Source organism: Sceloporus occidentalis, unplaced genomic scaffold (genome assembly GCF_023333645.1).
Source record: "Sceloporus occidentalis isolate IW3139 unplaced genomic scaffold, rSceOcc1.0.p SCAF_53, whole genome shotgun sequence".
Classification (NCBI taxonomy): domain Eukaryota; kingdom Metazoa; phylum Chordata; class Lepidosauria; order Squamata; family Phrynosomatidae; genus Sceloporus; species Sceloporus occidentalis.
Genome location: NW_028317033.1, coordinates 1,761,028 through 1,781,090, shown reverse-complemented (window position 1 = coordinate 1,781,090; position 20,063 = coordinate 1,761,028). Strand labels below are relative to the sequence as shown.

General features: G+C 41.6%; 1 protein-coding gene and 1 pseudogene across 1 annotated transcript; one reads left to right on the top strand and one right to left on the bottom strand.

Moving 5' to 3' along the window:
• Positions 1–1,399: 1,399 nt before the first annotated feature.
• On the top strand, positions 1,400–4,876 carry LOC149288178 (centrosomal protein of 19 kDa-like). The gene is made up of 2 exons (XM_089492106.1): positions 1,400–1,529; positions 4,515–4,876. The coding sequence occupies exons 1-2, from the start codon at positions 1,400–1,402 to the stop codon at positions 4,874–4,876; spliced, it is 492 nt and encodes a 163-aa protein (XP_089348232.1).
• Positions 4,877–14,235: 9,359 nt separating this feature from the next.
• On the bottom strand, positions 14,236–18,174 carry LOC149288177 (transforming growth factor beta activator LRRC33 pseudogene; annotated as a pseudogene).
• Positions 18,175–20,063: the final 1,889 nt, after the last annotated feature.

Here is a 20,063-nt window from a genome sequence, read left to right as displayed (position 1 = left end):
TGTTATTCAGTGAAAATCATGGTTCTAGAGGCCGTCACTGCAAACTCTGCCAGAAGATGTTATCAAGCTCCGGCTGCTCAGCTTTCCAGCAATCTCATGGCTTAGTGAATATACCAGTAGTTTGTTTAGTTTATCAACTGTCGCCGACCTTGTGATGCTTAGTTCCTTACTTTAAAAATATTAAGCCAGCATTTCAAGGTCATAGGCTCCGGCCCCTTTCTGTCCTTTTCCCTATGGCTGCCCCCCCCCCCCGCTCTTCAGGTTCTCCAATACCTGCAGTTGCGCGATTATGTTGCTTCCATTCCACAGAAACATCACCTTCTTAGGGAACTCACCCCCTTTGAGGCGTTGCACTCCAGGGATGCACTACCTCCCCATGGCATTTCTTTACTGTACCAGTTGCTGTTGCGCGTCGATGGTCTCCCTCTGCCAGCTTATGTGGGTAAATGGGAGACGGAGCTTGCTATCTCGCTTACTGCGGCGCAGTGGGGCAAGATTTTTACTTTGACACACGGTTGTTCCTTTAACTCTAGATCCCAGGAGCTGTCATTCAAATTTTTGTCGCGTTGGTATCGTACGCCGACCAGATTGCATGCTATGTTTCCTGATCGTTCGAGCGCGTGTTGGAGGTGTGGGCAGTCGGTGGGGACGGTGCTTCATATTTGGTGGGACTGTCCTCTGATTGTCCCTTTTTGGAAAACTATTCATGGTATCCTTCATCGTTTTACCGATTCCCCACCTCCTTTTGCCCCTGCTAATTATCTGCTGCATCTCACCTCCCTTCCGGTCTCCGTGTACAGGCGCTCCGTGGTCAGGCATCTGCTCACTGAAGCTAAAGCCCTGATCCCCCTACACTGGGGAGAGACGTCTCCGCCTTCTATACGGGAATGGGTGCTGCGGGTTGAGAATGTTAGGGAACCGGAGGAGCTGGTGGCCAGGTCCGATAGTCTTGGTGAAAGGCATCGTCGTACCTGGTTTTACTGGTCCCAGTTCCTGGCGGACCCCTCCTCTCAGCTTCTATTGTGCTGATTTCTCATTATTGTTTGGCTGGCTATACTCACCTTGACTAGGCTGCTTTCGTACTTACCGTTCTTGTTCTGTGGCCTCTCCTGCGGTGTCAGGACTTTGAGATGTATCACTGTTCATATCAGCGATGTGCCCTCCCCCTCCCCCTCCCCCTCCCCCTCCTCCTCCCCCTCCCCCTCCTCTTCCTCCATGTCTTCCTCCTGTTTTGTATACTTGTTGAAAAACAAAAATAAACTTTGATATATCAAATATTAAGCCAGCATTTGTTCATTACGTCTCTGAATTACATTCAGCAAATGTTTCTTTTAAGAAAGCCCTGTAAGTGTTGACATTTTTCTGTTGGCAGAATCCAAAGCTCACTGTGTGGGACAACATGAGCTACAAGGCAAGAAAGTGCGGGGTACGCTTTCAGTCCCCTGCCATCATCCTGGTGTATGAAGATGAGATGACCGGAAAATCTCGCCAGCGTGTCATGCCCATCAGAAACTTCTCCAAGTTTTCAGGTGGGATCTGTGTTTTCAGAATGATACATGATACAGCATAGTTATTTACGATTGGGATATCACACTGGAATGGTTGTATGTAGCCGTGTGAAAAAGAAAGTACACCCTCTTTGCATTCTGTGGTTTTACATATTGGGACATAATAAGAATCACCTGTTCTTTAGGAGGTCTGACAATTAGGTAAATACTACCCGAGATGAACAACAACGCATGGCATATTACAGTTCAATTAGATTTGCTAGTGTTTGTTTGCACAGCTCTCTTAAGGTCCTGCCACAGCATTTCAATCGGCTTGAGGTCTGGACTTCAATGACTGGCCCGTTGTAACACCTTGATACTTTTTCTTTTTCAGCCTTTCTTTTTGTAGATTTGCTGGTGTGCTTGGGCTCATTGTCCTGTTGCATGACCCAGTTTCAGCTAAGCTTTAGCTGATGGACAGATGGCCTCACATTTGACTCTAGAATACTTGTGTATACAGAGGAGTTCATGGTCAACTCAATGACTGCAAGGATCCCAGGTCCTGTGGCTGCAAAACCAGCCCAGATCATCACCCCTCCACCACCGTGCTTGACAGTTGGTGTGAGGCGTTTGTGTGGATATGTTGTGTTTGGTTTTTGTCAAATGTGGTGCTGGGCAGAGGACAAAAAACCTCCACTTTGGTCTTGTCTGTCCAAAGGACATTGTTCCAGAAGTCTTGTGGTTTGTTCAGATGCAACTTTGCAAACCTAAGCTGTGCTGCCATGTTCTTCTTAGAGAGAAGAAGCTGTCTCCTGGCAACCCCCACAAACAAACCATACTGGTTCAGTCTTTTTTTAATTGTACTGTTGTGAACGTTTACATTTAACATGCTAATTGAAGCCTGTAGAGTCTGAGATGTAACTCTAGGGTTTTTTTGCAATTTGTCTGAGCATTGCACCTTGGGGTGAATTTGCTGGGATGTCCACTCCTGGGAAGATAGGCAACGGTCTTAAATGTTCTCCACTTGCACAGGGCCACGTTTGCCTAAAACTAAACACCTCATACCAACCGTCAAGCACAGTGGTGGAGGGCTGATGGTTGTTGCTTTTATAGAGGTGGTCACACTTGCTGATGATAAATTAATCTAGGGATTTGATTAGCAGCACCTTGCTATTTAGCATCTTAATTCATATGGAAGCAGTAAGGGTGTACTTACTTTATCACACATGGCTTCTCCATTTTTGGCTTTATTTTAGTTAAATCATGACACGTTGTAATATGTCATGTGTTGTTGTATTTACCTAATTTTTAGACCTGCTGAGGAACAGGCGATTGTTATTATGCCCTGATATGTAAAACCATAGAATTCAAAGAGGGTGTACTTTCTTTTTCACACGGCTGTCAGTTTTGTTTGAAAGGACCCAATGCCTTTTGTGTCAAGCTGATTTATTTGTATTAAGATTTTTATGGTTTATTATGAATGTGTTATATTTACCTGGATCCACGCTTTTTAAGGGCACTCCTCTTCCCTGTGTTGACTCTGTTTACAATTGTACACTGTTATGTATCATGTTAACGGTGTTAAATACACCCACACTGCTGATGCCAGCACAATAACCTGTTTGATAGATTTGCAAATTCCCTAGACTGAGCATCAGTGATATAATTACTGAACCCTATAGCTAGGGGCTATGTGATTAATACCCATTTTGGCTGATGAGCTCCCCCATTTAAATTATACGAGGCATTTTCTGCACATGTACTCGTGGAGCTGTCCGGCAGTGAGTACCTGTGCATGTGCACTGCTGGACAAATTGCTTGGTGGACAGGGAAACAGAGCAAAATGTATAGCGATGTTTTCAATGAATCCCCGCATGCAGTTGCGTGCAAGAAAAAAAGTAAAACATAAGGCGATGCTGAACTATGATGTGCATTAAAGTGCACATGATGGCTGAAGCTTACATTTTAAAGCGGCATGTATTCATTGTACTACAATAAAATGTGATAAGTTGAGTGAAACTGATAAAAATAGCAAATGTCAGCAACTAAAACTTGCACTGTGGCTAATATGATAATGAAAAGAACAGGAAATGGTGATGGTGAAATCTGCGTATTCATCATAGATGTGAAGATATGGGGAGTGGGGGGTTAACACTATTTATTATAGTGAAAACAGCCACTACTGATTGACTTATTGTACTTACATGCTAGGCTTTGTCACCTGCAAACCTGACTTTTCCATAAGCTGCAGTCATGGGCCCTATTTGGGGTTTATATTTTAGGGAGGTAGAAAAGCATAGATACTGATTCTAGGCCTTATTTTCATATCTTTGTCTTTTTTATCTAGTTTGCTGATTTCCAGAGCCTTAAATTGCCTTATCCGGCTATGTTAGTATGGGTCAGTTTGTTTAGAATTGAAGAGCCATTGTAGGGAGTATGGATCATAAACCCACCGCTGGCTAAGAGATTGGAAAAGGGTAGAAGACAGCAGATGTTTCAGAAAGTAAAGCTTACATAAGGAGGTCATTTACAGCTATTCCATATTAAATTGTAGTAATTTCTCTTTAAAATAGGTTCTTTTGCTAATAGTTGAATTAGCAAATCAGTGGTTATCCACATAGACAGGCTAAATACTAACATATTGGTTATATACAGTAACTAAATGTGTCCAGATTGCTGAATTAAATTCATAACACAAGTGCTTTCCTTGGGATAAAAGCAGATAATGCTTCAGTTTTGTGAAAAAGAAAGGGATATTTACCATGAGGGCTATGCAAACGTGTAATGACATATTGAAGTGTTACGTTTAATGCCATATGCAATTTCACCTAAACAAATGTACTTTAATAAACATTCTCTAATGTTTTTGTGGGAAAACAATAAAAGCGACTTACCTTCAGAAGCTGCAGCAGGGCATCCTCTCTGTAGTCCCCTTTTCACACCACTTAATGGTCAAGAAATGGCACATTAACACCATGGACAAAACTATACTAATATGTATGTATATCGCTTGTGCTTTCTTTGTAGACTGTAGCCGAGCAGCAGAACAGCTGAAAAACAACCCTCGCCACAGGCAGTATTTAGAAATGGTCTCTCTGAGGCAGCTGGAAAAAATTTACAAACTGTTAAAAGGGCACCTAAATGGGCAGAGCCTGGAGGCAACCCTGGAGGGAATTCGAAGGGGTGAAACTGTAGACCCCGAGGAAGATCTGAATAAACTAGATGACAGGGAGCTGGCTAAAAAAAAGCAGATAATGGATGACCTATTTGAGCAAAACAGAAAGAAGAAGGATGACCCAGATTTTCAGTACGATGTAGAGGTGGACTTTACCCATGATGGACCAGTTGAGAGTTGTGGTTGGGATGACGAATCTGATGAAGGTTTCTGACCAAAGCCTTGATGGCTTAAGTCTCAGAAATATGAAGTCTGGAAAAATGCTGACTCTATTATAGAGGGATTTGAATAGACCAAGACCAAGCCCTTCAAAAGTGGCATGAAAACCAGTCCACAGAGATATGGTCAGTTCTGGAGCTGCAGCTTCTTGTTAATGTTAGTGTTTCACCCTCACCCTTCATGCAGGTTAAATAATGCATATTAAAGTACCTGCACAGTATAGTTTACCTGTATGAGACACTACACCAGACCTGGGCAAAGCACGGCCCGCGGGCCACATCCGGCCCGCTGAATAGCTCGGACCGGCCCGCAAAGAGTGTCCTGGTGACTCACCAATGAGTCCGGTGTCCCCCCCCGCCCCGGTCACTTACCTTAAACTCCTGTGTTGGAAGCGTTTGTCTCGGGTGCCGGCGCTTTACGCTGGGCGCCGGCATATGACGTCAGACGCCGGCGATCAGCAGTGAAGCGCCGGCACCCGAGACAAACGCCTCACGCTTCCAACACAGGAGTTTAAGGTAAGTGACCGGGGCGGGGGGGGAGATCCTGAGAAGGGGGGGTTAGGGAGTTAGAGGGGAGATACTGAGAAGGGGGGGTTAGGGAGTTAGAGGGGAGATACTGAGAAGGGGGGTTAGGGAGGGAGGTCTTACTGTGTGTGTGTGTCTTACTGTGTTTGTGTGTGTGTGTCTTACTGTGTGTGTGTGTATCTTACTGTGTCTGTGTGTGTCTTACTGTGTCTGTGTGTGTCTCACTGTGTCTGTGTGTGTCTTACTGTGTCTGTGTGTGTCTTACTGTGTCTGTGTGTGTCTCACTGTGTCTGTGTGTGTCTTACTGTGTCTGTGTGTGTCTTACTGTGTCTGTGTGTGTCTCACTGTGTCTGTGTGTGTCTTACTGTGTCTGTGTGTGTCTTACTGTGTCTGTGTGTGTCTCACTGTGTCTTACTGTGTCTGTGTGTGTCTCACTGTGTCTGTGTGTGTGTGTCTTACTGTGTCTGTGTGTGTCTCACTGTGTCTGTGTGTGTCTTACTGTGTCTGTGTGTGTCTCACTGTGTCTGTGTGTGTCTCACTGTGTCTGTGTGTGTCTCACTGTGTCTGTGTGTGTCTTACTGTGTCTGTGTGTGTCTTACTGTGTCTGTGTGTGTCTTACTGTGTCTGTGTGTGTCTCACTGTGTCTGTGTGTGTCTCACTGTGTCTGTGTGTGTCTTACTGTGTCTGTGTGTGTCTTACTGCGTGTGTCTTACTGTGTTCATAGCTTATTCAGTTATTGTAATAAATATTTTAGCCCATTTTTTAGCTCAAAATATTTTTTCCTTTTTTTTCTCCTCTAAAATCTAGGTGCGTCTTATCAGCAGGTGCGTCTTATAGAGCGAAAAATACGGTATGCACTCCGAAGCCTTGTTCATTTTGTTCACTTCTGTGCTGTGCTAATAGTTATTCAGGCCTTACTTATTCAAGCACCTCTACCAATGACGTAGGCTTGAATAACTTTATTAAACAGCACATAAGTTAACAAAATGGACAAGGCTTCGGAGTTTGTAGTTTGTAGAGGTCTGGCCCTCTAAAACCATTCCAATTTCTCATGTGGCCCCATGGGAAAATTAATTGCCCACCCCTGCACTACACTGTCCCTTTATGTGTATATTTTATGTGCCATTCTACTGATCCACAGAGTAGAATTTTGTTCTTTCAGCAACAGTAACATTTTATTACTCTGCCACAAATTCAAGGCCGTGTAGATGTGAAGGAAACAGGTTGGAAGATCCGGATCACTATTACAATTTATTTTGTTTCATTTTCTTGACAGGATTGAACCTGTGACAAACCACGTTGCAATTAAGTATGTTTGTTCTTGTCCAGTGTTATAATTCTTAAAAGGGAAACAATCTCAAAACCTTGTATTTATAATAAAATGCAGTAGAACAAATTAACAAACTTTAAAACTATGTACAATTAAATAAACACGAGGCTTTAGTACCATATTTTGCCCAAAGCACACACCCCTGCCTTGTTAAGACTTTGTCCGTTGTGTTAATATAATAATACGGTATAGTTGCGTTAATTGCAGCATCAAAGGTCTCGGTGGAAGGGATATGACATGCTACTGTCATGCTTAATGTATAGGTGTTAAATTATGAGACCAGGACTAGTTGTAATGTCGTAATTTTTTATAGTCAGCAGAGGTCACACTGCTTCATATATCACATAAACATAAAGAATGAGTAACATACACCAAAACTGACTCAATACTATGTGAAGATGGTTTATGAAGGTAGCCACAGTGTATCATGAAGCATTATCAGGATTTATTGATTGGTGTAAAAACATGTATTTTGACAGTGAAGAACCTTTCGGTCCATCTATTCAGCCAACCTTATTCAATTCAGGTCTTGTCTTAGGTTCATGAAACCTATCTCATGCATGTTTAAATTTCCTCACTGTATTAGACCCTACCACTTCTGATGGGAGGCCACTACACTTATCTTATCTTATCTTAATATTTTAAAGTTATATCTAAACCTCTTGCCCTCTCGTTTTAGATTAGGACATTTTGTTCTAACATTTCTTCTCTTTTGGAATAAACTTCCCTCCTGTACTTTGGGGGATGGTATGGGTGAATGCTTTGCACAGTTACACAGAAATATTTTTTGATATTGTGGCAAAGATAGTCTTATTTGAAGATGAGTAAGACTAATGCTTTATTCGGCACCCACGTGTGCCACTTACTTTAAAAACATATTAATGCATTTCTCATAAAATAAAACATGCTAATTTAGATTAGCAGGCATTTGTTTATACACAGCTCTCTTAAGGTCCGGTCACAGCATTTCAATTAGCTTGAGGTCTAGACTGCAATAACCAATGACTGACCCACTGTTACACCTTAATTATTTTATTTTTCAGACTTTCTATTGTAGATTTGCTGGTGTGCTTGGGATCGTTGTCTTGTTGCATGACCCAATTTCTGCCAAGCTTTAGCTGTCAAACAGATGGCCTCTCATTTCACTCTAGAATACTTTTGAACAGAGGGGTTTATAGTCGACTGCAAGGTTCCCAGATTCTGTGGTTGCAGAACAAGACCAAATCATCAGCCCTCCACCACTATGCTTGACAGTTGGTGTGAGGTGTTTGTGCTGATAGGCTGTGTTTGTTTTTTGCCAAATGTGGTGCTGTGCATTATAGCCAAATATCTCCAGTTTGATCTCATCTGTCCAAGGCTCTGCCACACAGACACACAAACAAGCACAGACTCTGCCACATCGACACCCGAACACACACACCAGGACAGGCTCTGCCACATTGACACCCAAACACATACACCAGGACAGGCTCTGCCATACTGACACCCAGACACACACACCAGGACAGGCTCTGCCACACAGACAACCAAACACATGCACCAGGACAGGCCCTGCCACACCGACACCCAAACACACACACAACAGGGCAGTCTCTGCCACACCAACACCCAAACAGACACACACAAACACACCAGGACAGGCCCTGCCACACCGACACCCAAACACACACACAACAGGACAGGCTCTGCCACACTGACACCCAAACACCAGGACAGGCTCTGCCACACTGACACCCGCTTCCGGACGGTTTCCACCGACGGTTTTCCTTTGGTATTGATTTATGTGATGGCCGCAGCTGGCCCTCTTGTGTATTGATGCCGCCAGCCCCCACGTGTATTTGTGCACTCCAGAAATCCCCCATTGTGTATTTATGCCCCCAGCCAGCCCCACATTGTATATTTATCCCACCAGACAGCCCCACTTTAGTATTGATTTATGTGATGCCCCAGCCAGCACCTGCTTGTGAATTAATGCCCCCACACCCTTACGTATTGCCCCCAGCCAGCCCCACATTGTGTATTTATGCCAGCCACCCCCCTTTAGTATAAAATCAGATCTGCCACCCAGACCTGCCTAGGACCCAGATTGGAAGAATATGACTTGCCATCTTTGCCCCAAAACAGCCTGCCTGTGGCATCTTTGCCCCCAAAACAGCTTGCCTGTGGTATCTTTGCCCCCAAAACAGCTTGCCTGTGGTATCTTTGCCACAAAAACAGCCTTCCTGTGTCATCTTTGCCCCCCACTTACACATCCATGCTATCACACACACATATTCATTCACTCGTTCACAAATATTCATTCATTAATTCACAGATACTCATTCACTCATTCAGATATTCATTCACAGATATTCATTCATACATTGATACTCATTAATTCCCTCATTCAGATACTCATTTACATATACACAAACATTCATTCACTCCTTCACCATTCCTCTCCCACCCCCTTACCTGAACTGAAGATGTCTGTGCCACTCACAGACTTCCACTGAGGCCCACTGCTTCATTCTGGGTTGCTCGCACTCTGTGTGAACAACCTCTTTTACTGCAGACACGCAGCAGGGTAATGTGACATATGTAACGTGACTCCGTTGGATTCCTGCGTCCCCCTCGCACGCGTCTACCAAGTAAGTAGCAGGCCCCTGCGGAATTAATAGTGGGGGTTGCCCAGGCCCCCTAGAGTGACGGGCCCGATCGCAGTTGCGGTGACCACAGTCGCTACAGGCTTAAGGGGTAGGTGCCCCTTTTACCCTGCATTAAGGACGGCCGTAGAAGCCGCATAGGCCAAATCAGTCCGGTCCTGACTGGGCCTATTTTAAGGTAGGGGCCTGGAGCTGCAGCTCCTTCAGCCCCTACGTTAATCCAGCCCTGATCCTTGGTCACTGGTAGCTATAGAACTGCTATCGAGCACTTAATCTTGTAAGATTCTCACATCATAGCCTTCAGCAATTTGCCAACCAGATTTGATCACATCACAAGAATTAAGAAAAGAGAAGTAGCTTTTTTAGAAGCCTATGCAAACTGTTTCCTGCAGAAGAAATGTGTACTCTTCAGAAAACTGTACTAAAAAGAGGAACTAAGTGGGTTCCAAGTACCCTCCAACATCAGCCAAAATGCTTCACAGTTTATAGGAAGGTGCATGATTGTACTATTTTGAAGAATGTCATTTATTGATGAACCACAGGGTGTAAAGCTCATCTGTTGTGGTCACTTACATTAAGCCCCGACACATCAAAGATTCACTCATCTGCTCCTCAGATCCAAAATCCAGTGGGTGTGTTACTTCCTCCTTAAGAAATGGGAAATTTGTGGTAATTCGCCTATAACAATGTACATGCTACTTTCTGGTAAACGTTGTGTTAGTGTAAATTTGATGCATGAAGATCCTGTAGCTAATGAACATATCACATAGACAGAAATATTATCATATAGCGATAAGAATGAACAGAAAAGGGTGAGAACGATTCTGAGAGGCCAGGTTATGTGTGGTTTCCTGCTTAAAAGTTAGTTATATGCAAGAACAGCCTCACGTAGTTATACAAATTGAAACTTCGCTTTTCCCGTACCTTACTTTGCAATCTTTAGTTTCAGTAAGAACCAAGAATGTAAAATAATTACTGGACATAGAATTTCACAGTATATGTGACTGTAAAGATTTTGTTCCTTTCAAATATTCTGGGTATATGTTAACCTCACCAATGGAGTTTGATTGGAGGTATAACGTTTTTTTTTACTGCTTAATATTGGGCTTTTGGAACCAAGCACCTACAAATTCTACATCTTCACGCATTTTACCTCCTTTACCATTGAGCTAACGTATATGAGTTTAATGGTAATTGGGCATGCAGGTCTTTTGACAGTTCTTTTCTGCTCCTCATGGCTCAGTATCTAGTCTGCTTAGTGCATCCACGTGAGACCAACAAACTCATTGACTATTTACTCAGGGACATTAATTGCAATGTAAAAAGCTACAGGTATTGGAAATTAACATTTAACATTCAAGGGTATGTAAACTTGGGGCCATTTGTGTGATATCTGTTATTATGATTTAAGAAGGAGTCATACAACTATGTGACAATAAATGGCTTCATATGTTTACTAGCCTTAAATATAAGACAGGGGTTTTTTTGCATGATCAGTCATATTTTCAAAATCAATGCCGACATTTCACAATTTCTGCCAGGGTATGCACATTTTTGAGCACAACGGTATATTACCTTAGCTTTTTCTACTAGCCAAGCATTCAGACAATTCAACTGAACATCCAGGAAGGTAATATCCTGACAAAATCAACAACAGGCAACGCTTCCTCCATGGACAGTGATTGCAGTTCAGTTACACGGCTACCAAAAGCCTATTCTTGTTGAAGCTAAGTCTAGGCTACAAGCCTTTTGTAAGGAAATTAATTGTGACAGCACAAGATCAAATCCCAGGGACCTTAACAGTCTAGGCTAGGTACTGAAAGTGACCAACAGGAAACATTGGCCCAATGGATGATCTGCCAGTCCACACTCTTGTAAAAGGTTCAAGGTAGATACTATTAAAAAAAAATAGAAAATGTTGGGTCTGAAGGATCGGCTCTCCTAAAGAAGGATATTTGGAAGTCTTCTCAAGGCATATATGTGAATTGGCAGATCCAAAGAGTCACATAGACTTGAGTCATCTCACCCTCACCTGTTGTTTCTGTATGTCATCTTGTTATGTTGTATACTCATTTTTATGTTCTGTCTGCGCTTTGTATAGGGCTGTAGAATTTGATGGTGCTATATAAAACTAATGAAAATTGGGCATCCCAATTTCTGCATTTTTCACCAGCATAACATAACTGAAATGTCTCATTGAATCCAGGTGACTTAATTTACTTACAAGTAAAGGTTTTCATAATGACCATTATTAGAAACATTTGGCAGTCACCGTCATATCTCCCAAAACGTTAAATGGCTAATTAGCCTGATTGGGTGGGGAGAGCGCTTCCAAACAGCTTTACTTTTTTATGTCTTTTTAACCTTTTGGTGGCTGTTTGTGCAACAGAATAAGGCATTTAGTAGCAGAATTTCATTACATTTAAACCAATTAATTTATCAGCTATTTTTTTCTCTTTATGTAGATATTGATGTTGTTTTCAGGGCTAGAACACATGTTACATGTATACCAACCAAACATTCTGAGTTCTTAGAAAAAAAAAGGGTATCAGGGAAGGAAGGACAGAGGGATTTGGGTTTCAAAGAATGACTGCTGGGAGGTATGCATTACACATTTCAGTGATTGGCTTATTGATAAGGTCCCTGGTAAGGAAACTGGTGAGGAGCACTGCTAGACAACAGAGGTGCGGTAGTCTGGCTTAATGTGGGGCTTAGAATTTAGTTGTTTTCTCAATTTTTACGGAGCAGATTTCAGCAATTCCATGTTGGCATACCTGGGAACTTCCTGGGGTAGGCAGCCCAGAGCTTTTACTCTATTGGGGGGTGGCCTAAAGTAAAGGCAAGGCTAGCCACGCAATAGACAGGGCTAGCCAACCATTGAGGTCGGGCTGTCCATGCAAAGGACATGGCTAGCTGCACATAGAGGCGAGGTTAGTCCCAGATAGCTGATAATTATGAAGGAATAGCTCCTGACTAAGATACCCAAAGAGCCCTAATGCTCTGCATCTAGATCCAAATATTTCCCTTGCGGGGATATTGCATTTACTTTTACAGTTATACCTTTCTTGGTGAACTTATGTGAACTTTTAGCCGCGCCGACTGCTCGTATGTATGCTTAATCTATTTTTCAATGTTTGCTAAGTATTATTTTTCAAAAAGCAGATAGATACCTATATGTTTATATTATAAGACATCTGCTGCCCACTTTGCAAGGTGTAGCATTGATCAGTTGTATAAGCAATAAACATAAATGGAAAACCACTGTGTACCATGTGTATTTGTGTTAAGGTTCTTAGGACTGACAAAAGTGTGATGTTGACAGTATTACCAGAACTGTTCATTGGGAGGTATACGTAACACTTTTTACCTTGGGTCTAACATCCCGGAGGGTGTGTTCATTCCGGCCGGTACCTAAAGGAGATCATGGTCATCGCATAGTTGAGAGTTAGGGGTTAATATAGCAGTTTAGCTGTGCCTCCACCTAGTAATACTTCAGGGCATTAGAGTTTAGTGTACTAACCCACATATATCACAACAGAACACAAGGATCACAGACACTATAACATAAATCTGTCTTAAACTATAGACCAGTATGTATTAGTTTAGATCAGTAAGAACATGGGCATTTCAATAACACCAAAAGTATACAGCAAATCAACAACTATATGTAAATCAACCTGAACCCAAATTGCACCCTCTCCAAATTATTAGGAATCCACCATTGTGCTGTTTTCCAGTTGTCTGGGGCAATGGTTGTGCACATAGATGTTAGGACCCTTGATGGAGGTAGTACTAACTCTCTAATGGATAACAGTGTTGGTGCTTAGTTGGGGGTACCTATGCTGTACACGCTCCTATACAGAGGGTCTGGCCTGTAAATGATCTTCAGTACCTTCCATTGATTGCTTCCTCTGGCATTGTCTGGTAGCTTTTGATCTCACAGGCTGGCTTTATTACCCCTCAGACTCAAACCCAACCCAATAGGGACTACATATATCCCTCAGGCACAGGAATACATGGCTCTAATCAGTGTCAGCTCTTGGTAGTAGACACTAGTGAGGTCATCAGCAGCAGCAACAGCAGGAAAAGTGAATCTCTTGCTGTCTTCCTAAAGAGACAAATAATCTCTTTGTCTTCTACTTACAGCCACACTACTGAGGAGCTTGGGAAAAAACAAAAAAAACCCTCCTATTGGCTGAAATTCATGTCCAGTGCACCAGTGTTCACTCTCTGCCCTGGAAGCCTGTACCTAGGGTAACTGGAGTTATATTAGACACCAGGGTTACATTATTTGGAGGGGGCCTCTTGTAACAGTTTTGCCCCAGGGCCCAACCTGACCTTGATCCACCTGAAACGGTATTCTAGATTATAGTTCTATCAACAATCTAAATGGCCCTTTAAGAAGAAGAAGATTCAGACATTGCCCTAAGGGCCATATCATAGGCAGGAGGATACAGGGCTATACTAATTGAAAAGCAACAATACCAAAAATAAATGTTTCGGTGGTATACGTTACATTTCAGCAAAACCAAATGGAAAACAAAACCAAAGGAATCCAGAAACTTCTCGTGACGGCTTCATTTCAAATCGACAGAAATACATGCACTCTCAGAACAAGTGAAATCTCTTGATGCGCCTCGCACCTTAGTGCCTAGTCATAGGATAATTTAGTGAAGAATTTGGGAAGTGCTTCTGGATCCCCAGGAGTTGTCTTTCCTTTTGTTTTGCTATACAAATTCAACACATTTTTTTAATTTTACATCAATATAATGGGTCTGTATTTGTTTTTCTTAGTGTGTGTAATATTTTGCATTGCTTGGACACCATATCTTTCAACTAGAGCTGCCTTTGGATGTCAGTAGCTATTAGATCTCCTGCATCTTCTTTTCAGAACTTGTAAAAGGGTCTCTTTGAACGTCAGATACAACAGGAGAAGAGCCATCAATAATGTCAGAGAAATGGGCATGGTAAGCAGCAAATAGAGAAGGGTGCCACCAGTCTTCCACTGGCAGCTGTGATGAACAGACTCAGATATGTCCCGTACTAACATCTGACTATGGGAGAATTTACAGGTAACCCGTGAAAGGTCAGAAATGTTAATGCTACTCAGTCTTCTCAATATATTCAACCAGCTCAATTCACAGCAGTCAAATGGGTTATCGCTGATGTAAAGAATATTTAGGCTTCTCAAGATTTGGTGGTAACTGCTAATGAATGGAAGTGAACTTAAATTGTTCTTTCTGAGATCTAGGGACTGAAGAGACAATCCGGTAAGGGAATTAGGGAAAGTAGTGAGGTTGTTTCCAGATAGGTCTAGGAATTTCAAGCTTTGATATGCAGAGAATTCAGCACTGAAATTACATTCCAGGCTGTTCCGGAGTGAAAGAAAGCGTAGCGTTCTAGATGTGTCCATTAAAGAGTGAAGGCTTTTGACCCGGTTATCTGAAAGGTCCAGATAAGTTAATGCAATACCACAAAAATGACCTTGCATATCCAACTCCATTTCACATCCGGAAAGGTGGAGATGCCTGAGAGACGTTATGTGTCTGATATCTACACAATCCATGTCACTATCTGAACCAGAACATAAACTAAGCCTATTATGGCTCAGATCTATAGTTGCAATGTCACTCATACTGCTGAAGATATGCCTAGGGAGCTTCTGGAGATTGTTTCTGCTCAGGTTAAAGTACCTGAGGCCCAATACATTTTGGGAAACATTATCTACCCGTAGCTCCAAAATCTCGTTGTTGCTGAGATCCAGTTCAGCGAGAGAACTAGCAATTTCCATTGGCCAGAGGGAAAATGTTTCTAAACAGTTCCAGTCAAGTTTTAGGGATGTCAAAGAAGTCATTTTGCCAATGAATCCATCCGGAAGGTACTTGAACTGGTTCATGCTAATGTCAAGAAACTTTAAAGTTGAAAGATCACTGACAATTTCTTCCTCCCACAGGTTAACAGTTGTGATGTTCGTACTGTTATTTTCCATTATCAGAAAATCTTCATAGGATGATTCCAAATCAAAAATGTCAGCATAGAACCTCATCCGATTATCAGAGAGCAGCAGGGTATGTAGGTGGTGCCACTTTGGCAACAGTGGGAAAAATAGCAGCTGGTTATGAGATATGTCCAGCAATTCCAGTTGGAATTCTACATCTATTTCTTGGGACTGGAACCATTCAAGGTGGTTGAAGCTAAGATTGAGCACGCGGAGCTGAGTCAAGCCAAAGTCTATAATGCAGGGCAAACGGTTAAAGGCAAGATTTAAAGTTTTCAGATTTACCAGACGCTCAAATGTGCCACTATCAATCTCATAAATATAGTTCCTTTGCAGGCTTAACTCTTTTAAGTTGCTGACACCTGTAAACACAGTGTCATCTAAACGCATAATAATGTTGTTGTCTACAGCAAGGTATTCCAGGGAGTTCAGGTTCTTAAGCAGGATGGTCACCATAGCTTCATTAAGCCCATTTTTAGACAGATCCAGATTCTTAAGGGAAGGCGTAAACATGAAGGCTTTGGAAACCAGACTGTAACCAGTAGCAATATTATTGTCCTTTAGTGATAGTGAATCAAGGTTTATTATTCCTTTAAATGCTTCGATATGTATCAGTTCCAAACAATTCGATCTCAAACTAAGGTTCTTCAAGCCAGGGTATATTGACAGAGAGTTTTTGTCGAGACTCTTAATAATGTTGAAATCCAGAAATAGTTCCTCAATATCAGTAGGAAGATCCTGAGGAACTGAGCTGAGCTGCAAACGGTTGCAATCTGCAACTTTGGAAACCTAAAGCAAAAAACAATATATAAAATGTGAATTTTTTAGTAAACGGAACAGGACATTCGAATGGATGAACAGCTTTGACATGTAACACTAGATTATTATCTTCCATACGGCATTTTGAACGTGTGTGTAAACACGAGCAAAAAAATAAATAAAAATCCCGCATTGAACCAAACATGCTAAGTTTCCAGTGCATTTTATGGATTCTAGGTAGAAGCTTGCAAAAAAAGGACAAAATGCAGATAAATTCACACTTTCTCATTTCTAATACACTCTTATTTGTTTGTATAATACTGCTACTCTATACATACAGCACAGAGTGGAAATGTATAGACCAGATAATTACATCTACAGAGATCTTTTTAGAAACCTGTCTTTATTTCTTAAAGACATATCATTACATAAGTTATGGTGGGTAAAAGGTGATGGAAACCCTTCCACTAAAATTTAAGGGGTAGTAGAAGTATTATTAAACACTCATCTACAGACACCAGACAAGCCAGAAGGCTTGCTTTTCCCTCAGAAATCTCATGGTGCTTTCACAACCACAATCCCTTGTGGTTGTGAAAGCACCATGAGATTTCTGAGGGAAAAGCAAGCCTTCTGGCTTGTCTGGTGTCTGTAGATGAGTGTTTAATAATACTTCTACTATTTCTTAAAGACTTATCAGTATCACTTACATCTCATAATTATCTACTTATTTATAATCTTGACTGTTAAACCGTACATACTTGAAGGGAATTAGTGCTCTTGTGATTTATGGTAACAAACATACAGTTTAGAGGCCTACTTACCAGTCTACATCCAGAAAAACGCCTCCCTTCAACTGCATTGTCCCACCATGATAATGCCAGATACATACAACCCAGTGAAAACCAGACGGACACAATGGCCATATCATCAGAAGCTTTCCTACAAAAACAGAGACTGGTCAGTTCCAAGGTCCAGTAACAACCCAAGATGATCGTTTTCTTTTCAGGGTATTAGACCTCAGATCCCCGAGTCCTAAAAAGCATTTCAACATTTTTACTGGATGAGCCCTTTCAGCAACTCTCACAAGTGGGAATGTTGCCGCATTTCGCTATTAAATGGGCAACGTCAGGCGCTATTACAGTTAATCTGTGAAGCCCTGCTTTGGTGAGTTAGCATAAATTATTTTCTTCTCATTGTTTCCGATGTATTTTGGCGATGGGTTAAGGGAACGAGTGCCAGAAGTTGACTTGCCGTGGTCACTGCGTCACAATAAGGATGCGGTGAAAAAACTACAGATTCACCTCTGTACTTTCAGCTATCTAGCGCAAAAAGGTTCCTACACCAGCACAAATTCTTTTCCGTTTCTCAATTTTAATAATATGTTTTACATTCATAGTCATTTTAAAGTTAAATATTTCCAAGCAAATTTATTAACGTTGAATCATTTTAAAGTATTAAAACCACATGTGCCATTCTTCTAGCACGTGAGAGTGGGTCTATTGACATTTAAAAAAAAATCTCATTATAATTTGTTATAAATCACGAGAGAGTCTGAAAGGGTAGTAAAAGAACCTGAAATAGTATCAGTAAGTAGTAGTAGTGGTAGTAGTAGTAGTAGTAGTAGTAGTAGTAATAGTATCCAACCACGTGTGTATTCTATATAATATGTAAATTCAAAACCTGTAATTTTGACCATAAATTAACAAGGCAAATTTCATTGATGTGTTTTTACTATTATGTTTTAAATGGGGCAGCCAGGCCATGAAGTGCTGTGAAATTATGATGTTTAACTTTTTTTTTTAATGCTTTGCCTTTCTAAATTCCAGACAATGATATTCAGTACTGATACTAAGCAATATTTGTGAATATTTGGAACCTGCATATTATCCAGCTTATTGGCCTTTCTAATGTCCGACTGTGGCTATGCACGTAGTGGGAGAAGTGTGTCGTGCCGTCTTTTTGGGGTTTCTAGCCCACACATAAATGAACCCACAACAAGAAACAGTCACTTACCACACTTAGCTGAGCACGCAGCATTGTGGAGTCCACTGATACCTCGAGGGAAAAAATGATCATTGATTGAAGTCACAGAAACTTGAAATGTTGGCCGGAGCTTTTTATGCACAGAGCCAAGGTAGATCCTACTGTTCTTGAATGTAGAGAACCTGCAGCAAGGTTACTAAAGAGCAGATTCTGGTTAAAGGTGGCAGAGCGTTAGCCGAGAAGCCCAGTTGAAATTCCGTCAGGGATCATTTTGGGCTGATGCGTTTCGCAAGGTGTTAATGTGGTCAGGTTGTTAAATTTACATACTGAACAATTCTGAAGATTCTTCTCTCTTATTTTTTTGTTCTTCCTTCTAGGGTTATTTTAGGTCTTGCGGAAGGAAATAACGGAAGCTGAAGTCACATGAATTGCTGGGACAGCACGCTGAAAATGAAGAACCCTTCAAAGCAGTTACCAGGGTCTAAGTCATCTAAAGTTAGTTCTCCTTTTCTGTTTAATTTGCATTCTCCCATCCCTATCCATGGCACGTTTTCTTTGTACGAAAAAGCTAATATAATTTTTGTTAAAATGTCACTTTAAATTTAACATTCTGGAGTGAAATTGGGGAGTCAGTGGCAAAGTTTTACTATCTAGCTAAATACCCACACTATATAGTACAGCTATCAGCTGGCAGTCTATATATATAAAATGTAATGTGCATTTATCCCACTACAACTTGCAGAGCATTCATAATTTTAGATTTTTTTTTCCAATGTTCCAGAGAGCACAAGAGGATTACATTTAGGATGTTGTTCCCGAATCAGGCCTTGTAGGATTATGTTGGCAACTATACTGAGAAAAATATGATAACATGATATTATGTAGACTTGTGCAAACAGGCCAAAAGTTATTTGGACAAATTTTTCGGTCTGTTTTTGGCCCATTCATTTTTGGTCAATGCGTTTTGTTTACTGCCGATTCAGTCCGGCCAAAAGATTTTAGGGCATTTTTAATTCAGGTATGGAATTCACATTCACTCACACTGTCACTCATTATTGTTCACTCTCTCTCTCACAGTCTCCAAATGTTTCCCTACCTTCTCTACCGACTACTTCCACTTTCGCATCTTCTTCTTCCGTCTTCTCCCTTCTCTGGTCTATATTCAATCCTTAATCTGGTATCTTCCCTCTTTGTCCGCACCTCCACAGACATAAGCCGGCAACTTCCACCAAAAAGGCAGCCCTGCGATGACGCCCTCCAAATACTCTTTCGTTTTTGGCCCATTCATTGAGTAATCAATTTCGTTCTCTGCCCTTTCGGTTTGGCTGAAAATTAGGGGGATTTTTTTTTTGGTGCCCACATTCACGCTCACTCTCTTATTCACACCCTTATTCTTGTTTACTCTCTCACACTCTCTAAATGTTTCCCTAACTTCTGTCGACCACTTCATCTTCATCCGAATCTCGGCGCTTGCAGTGACATCCTCTCTTCTGATTGGAATAATTTAGCTTCACTTAGCACCCAGACTTGCCCCTGCATAAACAGGACTTGCCATTGAAACCAGAGGACTTGCCATTGTCAGACCCACGTTGTGTTCCACTCCCCGCAGATTTCCCCCTTAAAAATTGGCATGTCCTGCCAAATACCTATATTAACAAATGACATAGCATTAAAAAAATACTTTTTCATAAGCCACAAAAGAAACATTGTGCCAAAATTGCCTGGTATTTGGAACTGCTCATAATTCCCTCCACACTGACTAAGGCCCCTGTTCCAGCTGAAGAAATACAGCCCCAAAGCATGACGCTGCCACCACCATGCTTCACTGTGGGTATGGTGTTCTTTGGGTGATGTGGAGTGTTGTTTTTGTGCCAAACATACTTTTTGGAATTACGGCCAAAAAGTTTAACCCTGGTTTCATTATACCATAACACATTTCCCAC

What these genes read in the sequence shown, in the direction of transcription:
- LOC149288178 (XM_089492106.1), top strand. Translation starts at nt 1,400, where the DNA reads ATGAGCTACAAGGCAAGAAAGTGCGGGGTACGCTTTCAGTCCCCTGCC. An exon ending in AAACTTCTCCAAGTTTTCAG is followed by an intron (nt 1,530 to 4,514) that starts GTGGGATCTGTG and finishes CTTTCTTTGTAG; the next exon opens with ACTGTAGCCGAGCAGCAGAA.